Raw genomic sequence first — 23,919 nt, 5'->3', positions numbered from 1 at the left:
ATTCATAAGAGACTATAATCAAAGACCTGATGTAATCTAAAGACTCTTTACATGACAATAAAAACCCATTAAGATTAAATTGAAGACCACCACTGACGAGATTTATTTAAACAAGGTTGACTGATATTTATTACATTAACGTCATTTGATAAAAATTTGGATTTTTTCTATTTCAACTAAAACCGCTGATGAAGATGAGGAAGATGATGGCTTACCTAATACCTATGATTACAATGATTCTTTTATAGATGACAACACACAGAAGAATGAGGATTCAGATTCTGAATCGGATTACGAAGATTCCTTAGATATCAGAGACTTGAAAAAAAATGCTAGAAAATTTGTCAAAAATAAAAAAAATGTATCAAAAGTAATCAGAATAGTTTGTATCATTTCATTTACAAAATTTTGTTGTTATTTAGTACATGTTTTTTTAGAAATTTTATTTTTGAATCATTTAATATTTTAAAGAAAAACTTTCTTTTCTTATAAGCCATTCTATAAAGTAAGTTGAACTTTTATGTACTGTGCATTTGCAGTTATCAAAATAAGTCATCCATTCTTTTCTTTCTTATCAGATGTTTTTACCATTGGTGCAGGACAGATGCTTATTATTGAAAGTGTGTGCATGTCAAACTGTATGCCATTAGTTATATGTGTTGCATATATTACTAGTAGGCCAATATATTCAGATATTGTTAAAAACATTACAGATTACTGTTGATTCGTTTATTTTCGTAGGTACAAAACATTTACAAATATTCATAGATTGGAATTAATTTTTGTAGATACTTGCTTTAAATTTGTATTTTTAACATGTTCTGCATTCTGAAAAATGTCCTAAGCTGTGAAAAAGTGTTGATGTTATCTCTGGACTTTTTACCATTAAATTTGGCCCTTGAACAGTAAATGTGATAATGTATGATTTAATAATGTTCAACTCCATCACATTCTTATGTGCTTGTACCTAATTAAGCAATGTTCTTTTTCTTGCATGGTTTATGTAGATTGAAATTAAGATACAAGTAGAACTGTACACGTATACCTAACAACAAAATTATTTTTATTTATCTGATTTTAAAGTAATTGCATATGGCTGATATTTTTTTTCAAGTATATTGTTCTTCTTAAATTGTTTAACATTTCACAGCGGTATAACATGTTACTTTAATTATTCTTCCCTTAGTTTATTTATTTTGTATTTGCATTGTACCATAGATCAAATTTATTTGTTTAGTGTATGTTCACTGGTGTTAATATGTCTTTTGATTGAGTTAAGCCATTTCAATTGATATTTTATAGTGTGTTTTTCTATGTTGTGATGTTACACTATTGTTTCAGATAAGGGTGAAGGTTTGGTACCGTTAAAACGTTTAAACCCGCTGCAATTGTTTGCACCTGTCCTAAGTCAGGAATCTGATGTTCAGTAGTTGTCTTTTGTTGATGTGGTTCATAAGTGTTTCTCGTTTCTCGTTTTTCATATAGATTAGACCGTTGGTTTTCCCGTTTGAATGGTTTTACACTAGTAATTTTTGGGGCCCTTTATAGCTTGCTGTTCGGTGAGTTGGATGGAGAGTTGTCTCATTGGCACTCATACCACATCTTCATATATCTATGTTCACATAATCTTTATGGGGAATATTGATTGCATTTGTAATATTTCCAGTACTTTTATTAACGTTAAAAGAAATTGTATTTTAAGTTGAAAATGCCATAGCATTTAAATCACTACCTTTTACGAAGAACTAGCATGTCATCATTTATGAACGAAACCTAATAAAACACTGTTATAGTAATTTATCTCAGGCCAAACTTTTCCAAGGAAGGAACACTCAATATGTTTACCCTACGTTAAAGATCAAACTCATTAGATGCAATTTTGATGTAAGCAATATCTTATATCAACTACCAAAGGAAAAAATAGGCCAGCAGAGAGAAAAGATTTTTTAGCCCAGGTAGTTTAAAAGCATGACACCAAACTGACCACATCAGGTATTTGAGCTTGAAAAATAAAGTATTGACATTAATTAAAACAATTACCAACAGAGCTATCAAAAGATGGATAAAATCGATAGTATACTATTGACCATGAGCCAATGGCTGTGTTTGGATATACGCCTGAGGCGGCCTATGGTTATCCATAGGTACCAAGGGTTTCATATTTTATATATCAAAATATCAAATCATGGGTACCCAAAGGTACCTTTTGGTAACCAAAGACCGCCTTAGGCGTATATCAAAATACAGCCACTAGTATATACATTGCCAACTACCAGAGACATTAAAAATTGACTGCTAAAGACAATATGACTTTATAACATTTCAATTCGCAAATAACATGCTCAACGGAGACTCGGTATTCTGCAATGAGTCTATTGAGCCTGCTACACTTATTCTTTTTTGTGTTCCGGCTTTTTTTTATTGTTATCTTCTGTCTAAATCCCCCCCCCCCCCCCCCCCCAAAAAAGGACAAAAGAATAGTAACAAAGAATCTTTAAAGTAAGTGGTTCGCAGAAATCATGAAAGATATGAAACATTTATTACAAAACAGGATCCAAAGTTGATTGTATGCATTACACCGGATCCCCTTAAGTGCCATGTAAATATAAATATTTCTGTTTGACGCAGATTTAATCTGGTGCGCACCAGTTTGCGCAATCGTGCGCACGACTTTGAAACTCGTGCGCTTGACTTTAACACTCGTACGCACTACTTTAAAACTAGTGCGCAACGAGTTTTAATCTTGTGCGTACGACTTTTAAACTTGTGCGCACGACATTTTAAAACTGGTGCGAACGACTTTCAAACTCGTTCGCATAACTTTAAAACAAAGTTTGATTGACTCTATACGAACTTGCTCACGAGTTTGAAAGTCGTACGCACGAGTTTGAGGCTGTGTTTGGATATACGCCTAAGGCAGCCTATGGTTACCCATAGGTATCATGGTTTGATATTTTGATATATAGAATATCAAACCAAAGCTACCTATGGATAACCATAAGCCACCTCTGGCGTATATCCAAACACAGCCTGAGAGTCGTGCACATCATTTTTGAGAGTCGTGCGCACGATTAATCAAACTGGTGCGCATGATTTATCAAACTGGTGCGCACCCGATTAAATCCGTGGCAAACGAAAATATTTATTTTTACATAACACTTAAAGGGCTCCGTACTATTCTCCAAGACTATACCTGAGACTGTATAGTAGTCTCAGACTATATACACAGTGGAAACAAATAGCCCCAAAATCAATCTTATTTAAATTAAATCCTTTAAAGGCTGTGTTTGGATATACGCCAGAGGTGGCCTATGGTTATCCATAGGTACCTTTGGTTTGATATTCTATATATCAAAATATCAAACCATGGGTACCCAAAGATACCTATGGGTAACCATAGGCTGCCTTAGGCGTATATCCAAACACAGCCTTATTCTTTTTTGTGTTCCGGCTTTTTTTATGGTTATCTTCTGTCGAAATCTATTTATATTTACATAACACTTAAAGGGCTCCGTACTATTCTCCAAGACTATACCTGAGACTGTATAGTAGTCTCAGACTATACACAGTGGAAACAAATAGCCCCAAAACCAATCTAATTTGAATTAAATCTTTTAATTGCTCCCGTTCTGATATGTCACGCGCATCAAGGATGCGCGACATACCAGAACGGGAGCTTTTCAAGGATTTGATTTTAATTAGAATGCTTCAAAACAAAAAAGTAATACTGAATAAACTGAACAATTGTATTATCCAATTTCCTTTTAAATAATTCGTCAGTTATCATGGTTATGAAAGGACCAATTTTTTTAAACTTGAGAAGGGGTTATTATTTTAATGTAATCGGTAAAAATGATCATATTACTAGAGCAATAAATGTTTGTTGTGAAATTTTTTAAATTCTGAACATAATCTGTTAGCGTCTGTCTGCGAGCTTATTACCCTTCAGTAAAAAAAGTCAGTTAATTTGATAAATGGTTTCATTTTGTCCTATCACCACACAAAGATTGAATACGGTTAAATTAATTAGCGTACACATTATTTTGAGATTACAAATCCCCTTGGATCACCCCTATAGCTTATCTGTATGATTTGTAGTTGTATTCGTACTCGGACTCAGAGTCTGACAGTTATTGTAAATCCCTACTAGTAATACAGTTTAATTACCACGAAGCCGGCTGGTGGTTGATAAGTTAACTGGTGCATGTATCAAGTATAAATCATTGTAAAGTTAAGCAAACTTTATTATTTACAAAATAATGAAAAATTTAAATATGCGCACACTCTGAACGAAACTCTGCGTTGAACGTATCAAACCTGAGCACGCACCTGTTGCATTAACGGAAATTTTCGTTGCTGTTCCGAAATCGGACTTTTTAGAGGCAGTGTCCTTGACATCCAATCAAATTAGTTTATTTTTTCTGGTGCAGCTGAGCTGACTTACTTATTTTCCTGCAGCTGATCTACGTAGAAGGATGTCATCGTCAGTTTTACGTGCGATACGACTTGGCAAGCATGTAAGAAAATAAAACTAATATGACCGTACAAAATACTACATCAATAAATGTGTTGCAACTACACATAATTCTTAAACTTTAAAGGACGTCCCACTTATGTTATGTAAAAAGCTTATAATCTCATGTTGTGAGCCCATTTATTTGGAATAAAATATCTTTCTTTTCCATGACGTAGTGATACAACTAAGATCCTTTCTAATAGAAAGTTTATATTTGCAGCAAAAGTTTTAAGAATAATTTTCTTAAAATAGTTGTGTAACTATGGCTCTTTATATGGTCCTTGTGATATTAATTTATGGTTTATCAGAGACCTATAATATATGTCTCTGGGTTTATAAATGCTAAAAAAATTTTAAAAAAAACACAATTAGAGCCTGTGCTTCACCTCTAGTTTTGAAGGCTTTTATCACAATTTTTATTATTTTGGGGAATATATATACAATAAAATCAACAGGGTTTGTCCTGACCATACCTTCCAACCCTCCCGCTCAAACAACGAAATTCCGGAAATCTCCCGCTTGCCAGTCCGCCCCTGCTCCCGCTTTCAAATATTTTAACCCAGAATGACCCACCTTCATATTTCTCAGGATTTTTCTTTACTGTCAATAAAAAGAAACAAACAATCAGCGATCATTTGAAAACTTTGGTCAGTAGTTTTTATGTTCGATTTATTAGTAATCGAAAATCATTTCTGCTATGCCAACTCCAACAAGATAGAGGTCTTTGTCTGGACCAAGCGGCAGTGTAAAGAAGAAGAAATATAACTGCAAATGTCAAGTAGATTGGATGAAAAATTTCAATTTTTACGACCGAGTTCACTCGGCACAATGAATCTTTATTGTGCACATCATGTTCAATCAACTTTTCGGTTGCTTCTGGTGGCTTGTATGACATTCAAAAGCATGCTAATTGTTAGACTCGCAACAAAATTAAAATATTGAATATTATGAGACTCAGAGGTATTGAATAAGGAAAATACACCTTGTATAGATTACAAAAATTAATTGAAGAAATAAAGTATATTTATTAACTCTTATTTGTGTTTTATAGATAAATAAGTGTACAGTTCATATAGTTAGCTTGAAAATGTTGTTCGTGCAAAATCTCCCCATCAGCTGTCATAGCTGAGAGGGAGATCTCCCTCTTTGAAGGTTTCAGAGGTTGAAAGGTATGCCTGAACATGCATGAAATATTTGCCACTGGACATTAAGCAACCAACAATCAATCAATACACCTTATTGCTATTTAGTCCAATAAACAATGGTAATGATTTTATAAATTTCAATTGGCAAGTATTTCCTGGTATAGACCGGTATTTACTGCTGTCATGATCAATACTAGTATTGATCGCTTTTTTGCCAACCTTGCTTACACAAAATGTCATAGATTTGGCCGGAATAGGAGATCATATAACATGTATAAAACAGGAATTAAAATCAAAGAAAGCTACCAGACTACAGTAATTTCTGATTTGGACATAGACAAAACAACTGCAAAAGGTAGAATGTATATCAGTTTGTTTGGTAGATGTAATGTAGAAGACATAAGTAACAATGATAATTTATCCTCAGGTTGGTTGGAACAGTCTGCCTCGGTTGTATGGTTCAGTATCACCAGTAAGTATGTATAAACCATGTTTGAAAGAAAAATATATTGTACAAGAACAAACCATGTTTCAACTTATATTTTTTGGAAAGATTGGAACTATTGTTACAATTCTTACCTAAGGCATCAGCCTCATCCACCAGGATGTAGACAGGTTTATAGCCACTAATCTATACGACTGAAATATAGTTCCAAATACTTCTATGTAAATATGCACAAATAAACCTTAAACAAAATTGGGTTATATTTTTAGAGCAGTTTATTCAAGTATAAATTATAAATGTCATAAGATTTGTCAATTAGCTGACTAGTTTGGCCTTTTTTTTTATTAATTAAGAGTACTAATACAACACCACTTAACCAGTGTGATTGACTACTATCATGATCAAGAAACAATTAGACAAAAAAGGTGGAGATTTGATTTGAATCCCTTCCTCTTTCATAGCAAAGAACAAACAAATACAATAATTAAAAATATAATTCATTATACACCTCTGATTATTGATAACCAATTATTTTTTTGCCAGATAAACTAACACTAATGAAATTTTATTTTAATACAGGCTACAACAAAGTTGTTCATCGATGGAAAGTTTGTTGAATCCAAAACAGACAAATGGATTGATGTACACAATCCTGTAAGTATTACATAGATATAAGAAGATGTGGTATGAGTGCCAATGAGACAACTCTCCATCATTTATAAAAGTGAACCATTATAGGTCAAAGTACAGCCTTCAACACGGAGCCTTGGCTCACACTGAACAGCAAGCTATAAAGGGCCCCAAAAATGACTAGTGTAAAACCATTCAAACTGGAAAACCAACAGTCTAATCTATATAAAAAACGAGAAACACTTATGAACCACATCAACAAACGACAACCACTGAACATCAGGTTCCTGACTTAGGACAGGTGCAAACAAATGCAGCGGGTTTAAACGTATTAATAGGCGCCAACCTTCACCCTATCTGAAACAATAGTGTAACATCACAACATAGAAAGACACACTATAAAATATCAATTGAAATGGCTTAACTCAATCAAAAGATTGTTCTTATGTAAATTGATGGAGGATAAGCGTCAACAATAATTGTCAGCCATGTTCCATAGTGTGTACAATGTACCAGTGTACAAAGGGCACTTGTTTTTAGATGGACTCGTAAACTCAGACTGAATCATTACTATCTGACATTGTAAGTCAAATAATGCATTTACATTAATCAATTAGAAAATTCTCGTAATATGCAAAGCTCTAGATTTTAAAAAAGATCAGATTTTAAGGACAAATATACAATCTATGATAAAAAGTTAATGACTTATATTATTTATCAATGAGTGGATATGAATAAATATATGACTCAAACATGATAATTGTATTTTATCTGATATGACCTGAAACTGTAGTAATTCAGACTAGCAAATGTGCTTAATTATGTTAATAGGGAATCATTGAAAAACATGAAATTAGAGATTTTTTGAGATAAAGCAAAAGATATTATAAAAATAAGAAGATGTGGCATGATTGCCAATGAGACAATTCTCCACCAGAGACCAAATGACGTAGAAGTTAACAACTATAGGTCACCGTATGGGTTTCAACAATGAGCAAAACCCATACCACATAGTAAGCTATAAAAAGCCCAAATTGACAATTCAAATGAGAAAACTAACAGTCTGATTTATGTACAAAACAATAATTGAAAAAACGAATATGATATATAAACCAGAAAACAACAACCACTAAATTATAGGCTCCTAACTTGGGACAGACAATAAGTTTACATGAATTGAACAATACATACAAGGTGATTCTTCAGAAAATGAACTGTGCTGATGTAGCATGTATCACAGTAAAACATAATGATTGCTAATGATTTAGAATAATAACACTCCAATTTAAGACCCTGTCATTATATGAACCTGTATTGAAAATACAGAGCAGTAGTTTAGAGTGAATCACCAACTGCCTGCACACAAAAATATCACCATCAAGAGTGATTATTTACTGAATATGTACAAGCAAGTATGATGACTGCTGACATTAGCTCTCGTCTTTTGTAAGACTAAAGAATATATAATATATTAGTTCACCTTAGCCATGTGACTATTACAGTCAGGGGTAATACTTGTATAAGTGTTTTTTATTTACTGGTATATGTAAATTATTTTGGAGGTAGAGTTATATCCCTTAGACATTCAGATATTTTTTTACTTATATAAGTAAAAAAGTCTTATTTTCTTCTACTTTTTTGAATTTCTCTTCACTACATTGCTCTTATAGAGTGTTTAATTGTGTGTCATTAATAGTTGTCTTTACTATTCATAAAAGTATAATTTCATGGACAATGAAAATCTCCTTTGTCTGTTATCTTCAAAATACTGCTCATTTACAAGCCTCCAGTGAGCAATTTTTGAAAGCCTTGCACAGTTACTTAACATCTTTGCGCAATGTATTTCTTTGTTTAGTTCTTGAGATAAAGGTTGAACTTTAATTAAAAATTAATTAGCAAACCCAAAAAAATCTGTTTAGGCATGTTTTGACCTCCCAAAACTTGAGAATTTAAGGGGTTGTAAAAAAAATTACTTGTATAAGTAAATTTTTGGAGAAGACTAAGGGGAGGTAATTAAAACCTTGAAAATAAAATAAAAATCTTACAAAATTACTTATACAAGTAAATATTACTTACATTTTCAAGTAAATAAAAATGACTTGTATAAGTATTACCCCTGACTGTATTTTTATGTTGACAATATCAAAATATAAAAAGTTTGGTGAAAAACTACAATGTATCAAGTATGCATAATTCAGTAAATTTTGTATCAGGAAGGAGATTTAAGATTTCTATTATTTCAATTCTGGTTTTTCATACAGTATCTATGGGTTTCCAGTCTGGATGGTATAAATCTGATACTTACAAGGTCCTTTTGATGGAAATGATCAATATCTTGATAAAATGTGTAGAAAATTATGCAGTTTTACCATAGAATAATTGTGTAAACTATTCAAATTTCATTATATAAGTTCCATCATCCTGACCAAAATTTGAAAATATTCTGATTTTTAATCGGTCTTTCACATGTATGTTAACCTGCTAATTTTTTCCTATAGGCAACCATGGAAGTTGTGACAAGGGTACCAGAAGCTACAAGAGATGAAATGGAAACAGCTGCAGAATCATGCAAGAAAGCCTATGAAACCTGGTCAAAAACTACAGTGCTCACCCGGCAACAAGTTATGTTTAATTTACAGAATCTTATTAAAGCAAATCTGGTAAGTAAACTTCTCATAAAAGCAGCTGAAAATAGAAATTATCCTCATTTTATTGATTTAATTGTTTTTTTTTATATGGTTCAACTACCTTACATTTTGAAATATATAAATTATTTTTTGATGCAAAGTAGATAATGAATAATACATTAAAACAATAACAAAAAATATTGGCCAGTTTAACAGGTCTACCATGCCATTCATGAGGCCAGATACTGTGGAATCATTTATATTTGTGGGGATCAATTTTCTAATATAGAAAAAAAATTGTATTTTTGTGGATACTTGATTTCATGCGTTTGATAATTCTGCGTAAAAGTCTTTAGGAAAATTTATTTTACTGAACTCTTGGGTCATCTATACCCAAGAGGTCAATGAAAATAAGTACCCCATGATGAATAATGCTATTGAAATATCAATTTGTTTCTAGCTTAAAAAAAGATTTTATCCATTCATGTTTGTTTGAAAATGAGAAAACAAACTGGAGGATATAATTGAGTGATGGATTGATTAATGTCTCTTCATGTACAAAGAAAAGAAAATATTTTACGGTAATTTGAAATTCTATTTGCAGAAAGATATTGCCAAGAACATAACACTAGAACAAGGAAAGACTTTGGTTGATGCTGAAGGGGATGTTACCAGAGGTTTACGTAAGTAAAACATAAGGGCTACTTTAAGCACTATCTATCTTGTCTATAGTGTCAACAGTCATATGAAAGTTTACCAATACTGACTTGATTAGTTTTATTTTGTAATCTCCTTTTATTCATATTGAGTGACAAGTTTACATGCTTTTTTTGTATCTCCGGAGCCTCCATGTCTTGTCTCATCATAATAACCTGAATAAGGAGATGATCGTACTTCGCCAACCATGGTAACTTGACCTTCATTGCACTGTAGTATATTTTCAAGGCAATGGATATTGTTGTTTGTTTGTTTACCTGCTCTGACATTTACAAAAAGATAGCCCAATTTAGACCTTGAAAAATTATTGTGTAATTAATATGAAAAATTTCATATTCATTTCATTTTCTTTTTTTACTGCAGGTATTCCTCCATTCAACTTTCCTGCTCTACTTTTTCTTGTATGAAAATTCCTACATGCTTTTGTAATGTATAAGATAACAATAAATCAGAAAATAAAAGGGTTCAAAGAACATTGTTGTATCCCCTGTCATCTTAATTTTTTTAATTACTTGCACTTTTAAATATACACGGAAAAGAAAGAATTGTTTATTTTATTTTTGATACAAAATCCCTTCACACACTTTTGAAATTCAAAAACACCTATTTTGCTGAACTTCATCTCAAAGACACAGTGGGCCTCCAGCACTGAGCAGAGGCTCACCCCTATTCATGTTCAAGATTGCCCCTGTCACTGGCTTGAGTGGAATTCTATGCTGGATGCAGATCACTCTACATTTGTTCATTTAAACATAGCTGCAGGGTTATTTAAAAAATTATAAATTATAATCGGTAAATGTTGAAAATCTAAAATGAATGTGCTGTAATTGCAGAGGTTGTTGAACATTGCTGCAGCATTACATCACTACAGCTGGGAGAAACAATGCCTGGTATTGCAAAAGACATGGATACAATGAGTTTTAGGGTACCACTAGGTGTCACTGCTGGCATTACTCCATTCAACTTTCCTGCTATGATTCCTTTATGGGTAAGAATTTTATCAATTGAAATATAAATTGCAACATCATTCATGGTGATTTGTATTCCCTTGAACTTTTGATGTAAGCTGTTGTATTAATAATAAACAGTGTGAGTCACAAAATTTAGCAAAATATAAGGGAGGTTATAGATTAATATCATGAGATTTATAGTGATGGATATCTGATCAGATTTAAATCTGAATAAGATGTTTATTATTTTAATTGCCAATGAGATGGCAAGCCTTCATATATTTCAGAGAAAAAAAATATAATATCTAAATACAGTCACCATCAATAAGTAATAGTTTATATCATTCAGGGCTCATTATTGCAAGCCATTGGAGAAACTAAGTTTATTTTACACTAGGAGTCTTACTTTTACATTTACCAAAGAGAGATCTCAAGTTGCAATGAAGTAAAGCAATCAACAGTAAAATTCTTTTTATTTAACAGCCAAAGACAGTGCCTCTTTTTTACACTGATTTTTTAGGGTTTTTTATGATAGTATTTTCACATTTGATTTTATTGTTTGTTGAAAACAATTTATGTTTTATAAAATAATAAACATTTTGATAATTTGATCATTGTTCAGTAGGAAATAACATAAAGCTAAAGGATAATATGTTGACTCCAAACTCATTTTACAGCATTGTCTTTTAGGCAAAAAAAAAATATATGTCTGTTTACGGTTACCCGACCTACCCTACTTTTGAGCACCGACCCTAAGTCATTTTATTTCCGTCGTAAAGTGAAAAATAAACTGAACTCGTGTCAAAAGCGAAGTTAGTGTTGCAAATGATATAAATCAATTGCCTGATACATCCCAATGTTCACAATCGTGAATATGACAGCTGTTTTAAGGAAATTCGCAACTCGTGTGATGAAATAAACAATTTGCCGCCATTTTTTTCCAAGGGAAATAATCCAATCATCAAAAATACGGGTAAACTTGGCCCATGATCAACTCAGACCACGACAAGTCGAAACGGCATGACTCAAAATCATGTCACAAAAAATAAAATAAAATGAAAATACCGACCTACCTACCCTATTTTTTTAAAGTATGTAACCTTAAACAGACATATATTTTTTTTTGGCCTTAGGGGTAAGAACTGGATGCTAAATAACATAAAACTTCATTTTTTTTAATAATTATTTCAGATGTTTCCTATGTCACTTGTCTGTGGGAACACCATGATAATGAAACCATCAGAGAGAGATCCTGGAGCCTGTATGATGTTAGTGGAAATGGCAAAGGAAGCTGGTCTTCCTGATGGAACTCTCAATGTCATTCATGGAAGACACGATTGTAAGATCAGAACCCATTGTGTTAATCTGAAGATTCATGTAATAAGGCCTATGGTTGGCTATGATTGACATTTAATGTAGATAGTTATTGATAGTTGTTTTTCCTTCTATAATTGTTAATGTCATTCAGGGAAGATCAGAAACCATTGTGTATTAAAATATGATACATGTAATATAGCCAATAATTTGGCGATGAATGACATTTATTGTAGAAAGACAAGTTATTAATTACTGGTTTTCCTTCTGAGAGTGTTAATGTCATTTATGACCAAAAGTATTCATAATGACACACCATATTTCAATAATTTGAAACTGATTCTTAATATGTGTCTATTTTTCATAGAATGTTTTTGAAAAGAATCTGCTTTTGGTTTTAAACATTTATATTTGCTGTAAATCAGACTGTTTTGAGGTAAAAATGTCCGTTCCCATCACATTATTTTTATTGTGTCAAGCACACTTCTGTGTCCACACTTGCTTTTGATAAAAAACAATCATCTTTTCTTTGCAAACATGATGCTGTTGTATCATGTGGAACAAGACATTATTATTCTACTGTTCCAAAGGAGGGGGAATATTGGTTTACCTCTGATTTTTTGTTTGTCCATGCATCAGTCGGTTCCTGTCACATTCTTTTAAACAACTAAAAGTCTAAGCTTTTAATATATTTAACCAAGCTTTATCTGTTTCTGCATAATATGTGACATGTTTTCAGTTCCTTCCATGGTTTACTTTGATAAGAATGTGACTCTTTAATAAAATTGAGAATGGAAACGGGGAATGTGTCAAAGAGACAACAACCCGACCAAAGAGCAGAAAACAGCCCAAGGCCACCATTATTAAGAATATTTTGTTTTGTATTTTACAGCTGTGAATTTCATCTGTGATCATCCAGCAATAAAAGCTATTTCATTTGTCGGATCTGACCAAGCTGTAAGATATCTGCTTGTGCATTCTACCATTTTTACAGAATTGTAAAATAACTTACAGAACATTGTAAATGGATGCTATTATATAATTTAAAATTAGATTTGATAATTTTAGAAAAAATTGAATATCAATTTTCATCTCAGATCTGGCATATTGTCAATTGCCTTTAAACTGTTTCGATATACAAACATTTTCACTTTTCTTTTGATCTGTGGTTTGAAATTATAACCATCTAAATTGTGTTAAAATGACAGAACAAGATCTATAACAGTAAAAATTACCTTTGTCAAATAAAATCAGAGGCTTTAATAATTATTCACAATATATATTTTTAAATTGAAAATGACAAAATAATCCAGAATCATTTTAATTTTAGGGAAGTTACATATATGAGAGAGGATCAAAGAATGGAAAGAGAGTCCAGTCAAATATGGTAAGTTTAGTTAAGTTAAAAAAGTATTTGAAACCTCATGTCTATAGAGATGAGGCTCTGAATGAGGTTAACACAATACATAGAATAATCGCCAAAAAAAAGAAGATAAAAATGGACCCCAAAACAATTAGACTACAGAATAATAGGGTGCAAAAATATCAAAAAGGGAAAAAATAAAAAAATAGATAAATATAACGTAATTTCAATACATATCAATTGTATAAATAATTTATAAAGATAAAATTAAGATGGAATTGATCAGTTGCGAGGAAAATTGTTTTTTTGTTTTTTGTTATTGAAATTCAAAGTGCTAGTGCAATTATGAATTAATATAGAATTGTTTTATAATGCATTACAAAATTGTAACTTAAACAACATTGTTCATTTCATGTGAAAGAAATTTCTTTACATTTTACAAAGTTTCTTTCACTCTACCGTAGAGATTGTTATTAAAATATGTATGCTTGAAAAGACTGATGTCATTTTGTTTAATATAGCTGCTGCATTAAAATTTTTATATGAAGATGTAGTAAAGATCAATTTTTTTACAGGGAGCCAAAAATCATGGAGTAATTATGCCAGATGCTAACAAAGAAAACACACTGAATCAGGTTAGTTTTTGTTGTGTCAAATAAGGCTATTTGAAAAACACTTCTTAGATGTGTAGAATTCTTATCATTTTTGCATATAGCAATTAAGAATTATCCAAATCATTCTTTCAAAAGTGAAAGAATTTCTAAAAATGTTATGAGGAAAACAAAATACATAGGATTCAAAATTTGACATGGTGTATAAATTCTTGACGCAAAATCAATATGCGCACAATAAAAAAAACAACAAAGCTTTTATTGCTGTTCCTGGTCTCAAAGTCACGGAGGCCTTCAAAATAGAACAAAAATTCTCCTCCCTGCAAGTTTAAGACAGCCCCTAGCACCAGTTTGAGTACAATTCCTTTCTAGATGTGGATCACTCTACATCTGTGCATTGAAGGAGACAGTTGCAGGGTAATATCAACAAATTACGAATAAAACTGGCAAAGATATACAACCAATGCTGACATAAATAGTCGGAAAATTTCATTGTAAAATTTACAAGTTCTATACAAACTAGATTAATGTGAGGCTTGTCATAATATATGTTAGATACCTTGGCAGGAAAGTACATATGAATGGGGCAAATTTATTAGATGAACTGCATATTAGTTTCAATATGCAAACTGGCCTAAAGAAAGAAAAGAAGTAGCACACAAATAACAGAAATTATCTCAAGAATAAATAGACCATAACTATAAAAATATAAGGACATACATCTCAAGCACAGGAAAACACTTTTCAACCTCCACATATATACACTGTAAGTGAAACTTTTACAATATTGATATTTAGTTGATAGGTGCAGCCTTTGGAGCCGCAGGACAAAGATGTATGGCTTTGTCTACAGCAATTTTTGTTGGAGAGGCAAAGGAATGGATACCAGAACTTATAGAGAAGGCCAAAAAACTGAAAGTTAATGCAGGTTGGTGTAAGCCTTTTTTCATGTCTAATGAAAATTGTAGTATACTTTTAACAATTTACAAAATATTATGTAATATTAGCTTCCTTGAAGACAAAATTCCATTCCAATTATGAAAAATTAAAGATCCATTAAAAAGATGTAGTTTGTAGTTTTTTATCTCAACATTGTGATGTTTTGTTATACAACTTGAATCCAACACTTTATTGTCCCTGTTTGATTGATTTAGATAACTCCTTAATATTACTATGATTCATCACTATAGTACATATATAACACATTTGAATTAAAAATGAGTCCAAAAGGAGTATCATACCTTTATAGTCACTTGAAAAACACCTATACCAGTCAAGTTTCAATTCTATGTTGACATTTAGATGGTATATTAGCGGTTCATTCCTCCTATTCCCACTTTTTATAAATCTGGTAAGAAAAGTTAAAATTTCAAGTGGGAATAGGGGGAAAACTTGTTCAAACAAAGGATTATACTGTATAAACATTGTTTAATCAATTTTTAATTGACAAGTGTTTTTTGGGATGGGTAATTTTTGTATGTGTATAATTTCTGTGTTTTTAATTAAGATAAAAATGAAAAAAATGGAAACAAATATAAGTTAATTATTTTATTTCTTTTATAACACAAATTCAACAGTAGATTCAAGCAAGCATTACAATATGAAACAAACAATACAAATTAACAGCACTAAAACAAATCACACATTGTAGCACACACATTAGAAATTCACTGTATATAAGTCTATTAAAGTTTATTAATCTCTTCAACGTGAAGAAGGTGGGAGGCTGCATCACCAAACTGTACTGTTGTGACTTCCAAGTTACGGTGTCTAACCTTAAGCCTTTCTTATTTGTTGTTGATTTCGACATACTTTCGTTTTTGAGCCACTCTCTTCCCACCGGCTGCATACTGGATCATGGTCAGGGCGTTGAAAGCTTCCTAATGTTTCAGTAGTTTTATGAGTTTAAAGATGTTTGGATGTGGGTGCTGGACATGTTTCTTCAGCTTGCTGTGCCATCCCTCTAGACGATGTGTAGTCCTCGGTCCCTGTGTTGTGTAATGATCCCAAAGGTGACTGTTCTGTTCGACCCAGTATGTTGTTACATAGTCTGTAAAGGGCGTGTAGTTGATGTTAGTATCAATCTGATCTATGTCGGTTAGGGCATTAAACCACACATCTTCGACCTCAGCAGTAGGCACAAGTGGAAGGACAGCGGCACGGCATACTAGTTGATGAATGTTGTTGTCTTCCTTGTATGGAACCTGAATCCATGTTTCTTGTGCTTTTCTCCATATGCAGTGTGTGTAGTGGAAAAAACAGCCTTTTGCGTTGATGCCAGGAAATGCAGAATATCCCGCCATTTGGATGGCGACTTCAAAGTCCAGGAAGATAGTGGTAGGCTGAAGCTGCATTGTAGTTGGTGTTGGTGGCATATATCTTTGAGTAAAGTCAGGAACCTTGTGTATACTAGTTCGCTCTTGGCTGGAAGTAAACTGTGTACCAGTGGACACATTGCGCCGTCAACCATTGCGTGAAATGTGTAAAGTTGGAAGAATTGGCTCGGACAGGAGTAGAATGTACCATCACCATATATGATATCTGCAGCTGCTAAGTGTTTTAGATTCTTTTGAGTACTGAAGATTAACATACGCCCAACTGTGTTGTCATCTGTTAGCAGGAATGGGTCACCTTCGGTAGTACGTTGTATATGGAAATCTTGCAAGATTGGAAAGTTTGTTATAATATTATCTATCATCAATTCATTTGTTTGGATGACAATTTTTTAAGTTTACAAATTCAATGATTTTTTTATCTTTCTTCTATTTATCTGACTTATTCTTTATTTTTAAGTAATTCTTTGAAGAAGAAATAACATATTACAAATAAACAGTGTATTAAATTAATTTTTTTTTAAATAACACTTAAACAGTGTAAGAAATATGTTTTCTTTTAAAAAATACAGTTAAATCTTAGGTGAATTTTTAATTAACCTTGATTGTTATAAAAACAAATTATTTATCAAAACATCTATTGTTATTTGCATGTGGGAATAGAAGGAATAGTGATTTTTAAAAAGTGGGAATAGGAGGAAGACACCATATTAGCCTAGAAAATATATATTTATCCTTGAGAATTGAAAGGTCAGTTTATTCCATTGAACAATAGGAGTTGATAAAATTGGCTTCATGCCATTTACCTTGTACAAAATATAGGATAAAGCATTGTTATTCGTGGACAAAACTGACTGAGTAAAAGTGCAAGGTTTAAATTGATACTATATTGTGTAATCATAGAACACAGGTAGCTTAGTTTGTGACTATTTGCTTTATTCAAAGAAAAAATGTTAAAAAAAATTATGTGAAATTTATTTATTTAAAAAAAAAAAAAAAAAAATTGATAAAAAAATGAAGGTAAAAATTTCAAAATTATTTCATTTGGGAAAAATTACAAATTTTGCAATAAAGTTGTATGGTAAAAAAAATGTCATATGTGTGAACAAAATTTTTTGTGCCAAAAAATAATTTCCTCCAAATTTTAAACGAGAAAAATATTTTCTTACAAATAATTCCTTTAAGGTTCATCTTAACAAATGGATCCAGGATATGAAGTAAATAGGGCAAGAAAACATTTTGAGGTGTTTTATTCAAAAGGATATGTTTCTGATTTTAGAGAGACTGAGTGCCCTGTTTAATAAGTTTTCTGAAGTCAATATCTCTCTGGTATTTGAACTTCTTTCTTGTTGCAATCTTTTTTTTTAGACATTTAGATTACTAATATGGAGATCAATGACATGAAGAAATTTTGGTAAATTCAGTTTGAAGTACAACAATTTTGGTGGATCTTGTTCACTTTAACAAACTTATGCCTCACACAGTGTAATGGAAGATGTGGACCAAAGTATAAACAAGTTTTTGATCATTTCTGCTTATTTTTTGCATTTTGTAAGCCATGTTGAACTTGATGTGCCAAACCATATTTTTTTTGGATTTAATGTAGCACAATAGTACTTGTACAATTAATCTAATATTATTGTCTTGCTTGCGCCAAAGTCATCAGGTGTTTCTGGTCGCATTGGTGGCAGTGTTTACAATTATTTAAAGTTGTGATTAGTTCTCTTTTAAAATGTCAGAATCATTAATGGTAAGTCAATGATATTTGGTTTGCAGTTATATTAGCAGTGTCACATCTGATATCCTATGAGATTAATTTGTCCTTTCTCCTCAGTCATGGTAAATTGATTTTGAATCTTCTGCACAGTTAACATGTAAAATTTCTGATAAGGTCAGTTTTACGGGAAACAGTAATGGCAAGTCAAGGATATTTATGATGCAGTTGTATAAGAATTGTACCATCTCATTTCCATGGAGATCATTTGACCCTGCACTCTCAGTCATGGTCCATTGACTTTGAAAGTTTTTCAATTTTTGAAGTGTTGCAACTTTTATTTCAACATTTGCATTATTCAAAAGAATTACCAGTACATACAGTATAAGATGAAACATATCTCTGTGACAATAGTTTATTTTATTAAAAGGAAATGAACCAGATGCTGACATAGGACCACTCATTTCACCTGAATCTAAGAAAAGAGTTTGTGACTTGGTTCAGAGTGGTATTGATGAAGGAGCACAACTTTTGCTAGATGGTAGAGATATAACAGTCAAGGGTTATGAACAGGGAAACTTTGTTGGACCTACTGTTATGCACTATGTTAAGGTAAAACATTAATTAACTAAACAGTAGTATTCTGTAAACTAAATCAAGTTTGCCATTTTCATAAGTAGGGAAAATGTGAATAAAAATAGTAAAAAAAAAAACTTGGATCACTCTAATATGAATACACAGCAAAGTAAGAAAATATTGATAACAAATCGCTTTGAAGTTGGCTGACTAAGGCTAAAAACGTAAAAATATATCTGCAAAAATAAGTTGGTTAACAGTATGCATAAAGTAGAATTTGTTTATGCTGATTAATTGAAAATGACAATGTACAGTACATTTTTCAGCGTAAATATGAATTTGTTCAGAATTTGACGGCTCTCAATATTTCAACTTCTTGAGTGATACTTTCTTAATGTTCAATATAACTTTCCAAATTAAGCCGATGTAGTTTTGAGAATTTGTAATAAATCAATATTTTTAGGGCATTTCCAATTTTATTGAGCATTTACATGATATATATGAAGAAAAGTCTACACTGAAATATTAATTTTCTTTGAAAGTACTTTTAGAATTTGTAATATATTTAAAATGCATTGCATCATTTCTATTTGAAGATCTTTCAACTATTAGCAACTCAAAGGAATATAAGTGCAAACTTATTTCTGTGTCCTTAATATTTAAAATTATCATTTACTTGTGACAATTGAATTTACCATCTTTGCTCATTCTTTGCAAAATGAAACAAAAGTTCTCTTCATGATAAAAAAATATAAAATATATCAATACTATTGTTATAATTTGCACATAATTATTGATACTCAAATTCATGACAAATGTGTAATGATTGTATTTTTACAGCCTGAAATGAAATGTTACACAGAAGAAATATTTGGCCCAGTGTTGGTCAGTATGGAAGTTGAAACATTAGATGATGCTATTAACGTGATTAATGCTAATCCCTATGGAAATGGAACAGCAATCTTTACTAACAATGGTGCTACAGCCAGAAAGTTTACAATGGATACTGATGTTGGACAGGTATGTATTAGATTGGATGTTGTTTGTTTTTTAATATCATTTTTGTCAAACTATGGTAAAAGCATTTTTATAAAGGCAGTAGCTGCCTTTATTACTGAGGCATAGATGTTATATTTGTCATTGACTGGGGTCAAAAAGTCTTCATACCAAAATAGTAGAACCAGATTATATTACTGCTATGTGAGATGTCCTTTGTTTTCTAGTTTATAAATAAAATTAGAAACAGATTTAAAAGCTGTTCTGTAAAGTTAAGTACATCCTTGATCAGAGATGTAAAATAAAGACAAGCATAACATATAATATTTCTTCAAGCTGATCGATTACCTTTTAATGTGATTCAGAGTGAACAAGTTATATATTTTTCATAGCTATAACATCTTTTGGTTGTTTTGAGGTAGAGAATACAAACTTAATCAGTAAAACTGTTTTTTTTTTATTTTCAATACATGGGGAGATTTAATATGTTCCTGTGTAAAAATATTAAAAAAAAACTGTTTGAAGGATTTAGATTACAGATTGTGTGCTCAACCCATTGAAAACCTATATCATTTATTACAGGTATGCAAACTATCAAAAATAAGCTGTGGTATTCTACATAGTTTAGTACATTCTTGATCAGCGTTGTAAAGGGAAGACTAAAGCATATAATATAACATTTCTTCCAGTTGATTGATTACTTCTTAACATCGTTCAGAGTGAACAAGTTCTGTATTTGTCATTGCTATAACTTCCTTTGGTAGTTTCAAGATAGAGAAAACATTGTAAATCATTACAACTGGGTTTTTAAATTTTCAATACACAGAATGTTTAAATGATTTAGATTGTAGATTGTGTGCCAAGCCATTGAACATCTATATCATTTGTTTCAGGAATGCAAATAAACAAAAAATGAACACTTTAGCTGTGATGCTCTATTTAGTGAAGATATTTAAGAACTTAGAAATTTCCAAAAAAATTATTGCTTCTTATAAATGGTTCACAACTGTTACTCAAATATTTGTGAATATTTTACTTGTGTCTATACATTTTATATGTACAATGCTAGTGATCTATTATATGACAATAAACTGTTATTGTGTTGTACTGATGATAAACTGACAGCGTCTTTCTCAACAGAAAGACACAAGGTTTTCTATAAACAATTCAACTTTATTAGTTTATGTTCTCTCTTTACATTTATCTAAAAATCTTTTTATAAACAGGTTGGAGTCAATGTACCTATCCCAGTTCCATTACCCATGTTCTCCTTCACCGGTTCTAGAGGATCATTCAAGGGTGACCAAAACTTCTATGGAAAAGCTGTAAGTATTACATATATCATTTATAGCAATCAATATAAAGTACTCTTACAAGTCTAGTACCAGTTACCATCATGAATTAACAGGAACTCCGTTTGGAATTATTGTTTAAACATATAAAGTGTTACCAGAAGTTATATTCATACATTATTTCTAATTAATACATGTAGTACATGTAACAAAAAACAGGTTTCTTGTGTGAGGATTTTTGTTATTAAATATTCGAAAGAAGCCAACAGATGTAAAGTTAGCGATTCGGTATACATGTATAAAAGATAACCCAATTCATTGAAATCACTCGTAATATTTCCAACAATTCCAGATTACCTTCATTATAGACAAATTGTAAAACAAACTATCCAATAATCATAATAAAAAACAACAAATAGTATGTTTGAATGAACAAATCATGAAAAGCATGCAATTTTATATCAAATAAAAGCAGAAAAGCCGCTTATGAAAGTAAGATGCTCATGTCATTAAAAATTAAAGAAAATTTAACTCTTATTGAGCAGATGATACTCTCAATTTATTAAATTGATTTAATGATTAATGATTAAATCTTATTAATATTTCATGGTTAGGAAGACCATTTACCGACACTTTTGAATGAAACCACAAAATGTTTTTAATTTTGAAATTTACAGATGTTTTTGAATTTTTTTGAAAAAAATGAACTCTTAAGCAAGCTTAGTTATTGCTTTTTCTGAAAACAGCAACCTTTTCCAAAAACGAGGACATAATGTCCCTGCATGTGTATATTTCCATGATGAGTGAACAAATCAGAAATTTAAATACTTCCCTTTAATCGGATCAAACAAAACAAAACCATTTACAAATTTCTTCTTAAAACAAGATTACTTTGAAATACAGAAAATCATAAAACACAAGTAAAATAGGAAAATGTTATATTTATATAATTGAAATGTAAATAATCAGAACAAAATTATTAAATTGAAAAAAGAAAACGGCTAATTGGTCATCCAAATATATTTCATGTAACTGTTAATAGCATGTTCACTAACAATGTCTGTAATGTAGATTTATAGTAAAACACATACCATATCTTTTACAGGGAGTGAACTTTTACACACAGTTAAAAACAGTCACTCAGATGTGGAGATCCGATGATGCAGATTTAACATCCAAAGCTAGTCCATATGCCATGCCAATCATGAAATAAACAAACATTGCATAATTTTTTTTAATTTTGGGATTGTGGTAAACTGTTATAATCAGATATGCTTAGATGGGGCATTGTTGAATTAGAAAACTTAAGTTGATGGTAGTCATAATGTTTCCAGACTTGCTCACTTGAACAAAATTTCTTATTTTTGAAGTGTTATTAATATATACATTTGAATATGTATTTTATTGAGATTTATACAAGTGATAAGCATTTGCATTTTGTGTATTTATCAGATTATACAGAATTGTTATGAAATTTATATGATACTTTTATCATTTATTTTTTTAAATGATGAATGAAATATTTATACACATACACATTTGTAAATAAACAAATTATAAAAAATGATATCATGTGTTTTTCATAATATGTCAAACTTGGATCTTTTCCTATGCGAATTAATTTTAAAGACTAGAAACTTGGAAATTGAATTGTTGCTAAGTCGACTAGAAAAGGCTAAAAATATTTATACCCCTATTCAATGGTGTGGATATACTAGCTTACTCTTTCTATCTGTCCTTTCATGTACTTGTCCATAAAACATTTCGGTCATTTTTTAGTCTTCTACTGACGAAGTCGAAGAGGACTTTAGGTTTGCACTCCGTCTGTCTGTCTGCCTGTCCGTCTGTCCTTCTGTCAGTCCGGCAAATCAGTTTTCCACACTTTTTTCTTCATGCTTGAAGATATTGATTTAATATTTGGCGTATTGTTTTATCATGACAAATTACAGATCAGTTTCGAATTTTGTTCCGGTCTGATAATTTTGTGCAGAGTTATGGTCCTTGGACTTGGAAAATTCACTAAAATATTCAGTTTTCCACACTTTTTTTCGTCATTCTTGAAGATATTGATTTAATAATTGGTACATTGTTTTATCATGACAAGTTACAGATCAAGTTCGAATTTTGTTCCGGTCTGATGATTTTGTGCTGAGTTATGGTCCTTGGACTTAGAAAATTCACTCAAATAATCAGTTTTCCGCACTTTTTTTCGTCATGCTTGAAAATATTGATTTGATAATTGGTATATAGTTTTATCATGACAAGTTACAGACCAAATTTGAATTTTGTTTCGGTTTGATGATTTTTTGCAGAGTTATGGTCCTTGGACTTAGAAAATTCACTTAAATTATCAGTTTTCCGCACTTTTTTTCGTCATGCTTGAAGATATTGACTTGATATTTGTTATATAGTTTACACCATGACAAGTTATAGATCAAGTTAGCATTTTGTTCCTGTACAATTAATTTTTAACCGGTAGGGGACTATGTATTGCCATGCAATACTCTCAGAATGCTTGTTTCTATGCAAATGCAAATCAGCTTCTTGATAATTAATACCAAGCTTCATATTGGAGAACTGTACCATGTGACACATTTACAGATCTGTCACTTTTCTACTTCCTGTTTGCCCTAAACATGTATGTTTTTCACATCGACAATGGTTGATGCATATATAAGAAGTTTTCATCA

The 23,919-nt window shown here is 31.3% G+C and overlaps 1 protein-coding gene across 1 annotated transcript; it reads left to right on the top strand.

The window, feature by feature from the left end:
- Nucleotides 1-4,375: 4,375 nt before the first annotated feature.
- On the top strand, nt 4,376-22,796 carry LOC127738597 (probable methylmalonate-semialdehyde dehydrogenase [acylating], mitochondrial). The gene is made up of 15 exons (XM_052249919.1): nt 4,376-4,517; nt 6,089-6,133; nt 6,686-6,760; nt 9,235-9,396; nt 9,968-10,046; nt 10,914-11,068; nt 12,222-12,369; nt 13,237-13,301; nt 13,675-13,731; nt 14,283-14,342; nt 15,117-15,246; nt 18,796-18,977; nt 19,782-19,961; nt 21,164-21,262; nt 22,335-22,796. Exons 1-15 carry the CDS (start codon nt 4,476-4,478, stop codon nt 22,440-22,442), a joined length of 1,587 nt encoding a protein of 528 aa, XP_052105879.1. The 5' UTR covers nt 4,376-4,475; the 3' UTR covers nt 22,443-22,796.
- The last annotated feature ends 1,123 nt before the right edge of the window (nt 22,797-23,919 follow it).

Source organism: Mytilus californianus, unplaced genomic scaffold (assembly GCF_021869535.1).
Source record: "Mytilus californianus isolate M0D057914Y unplaced genomic scaffold, xbMytCali1.0.p SCAF_4, whole genome shotgun sequence".
NCBI lineage: Eukaryota > Metazoa > Mollusca > Bivalvia > Mytilida > Mytilidae > Mytilus > Mytilus californianus.
This window is presented reverse-complemented; position numbering and strand designations above follow the sequence as displayed.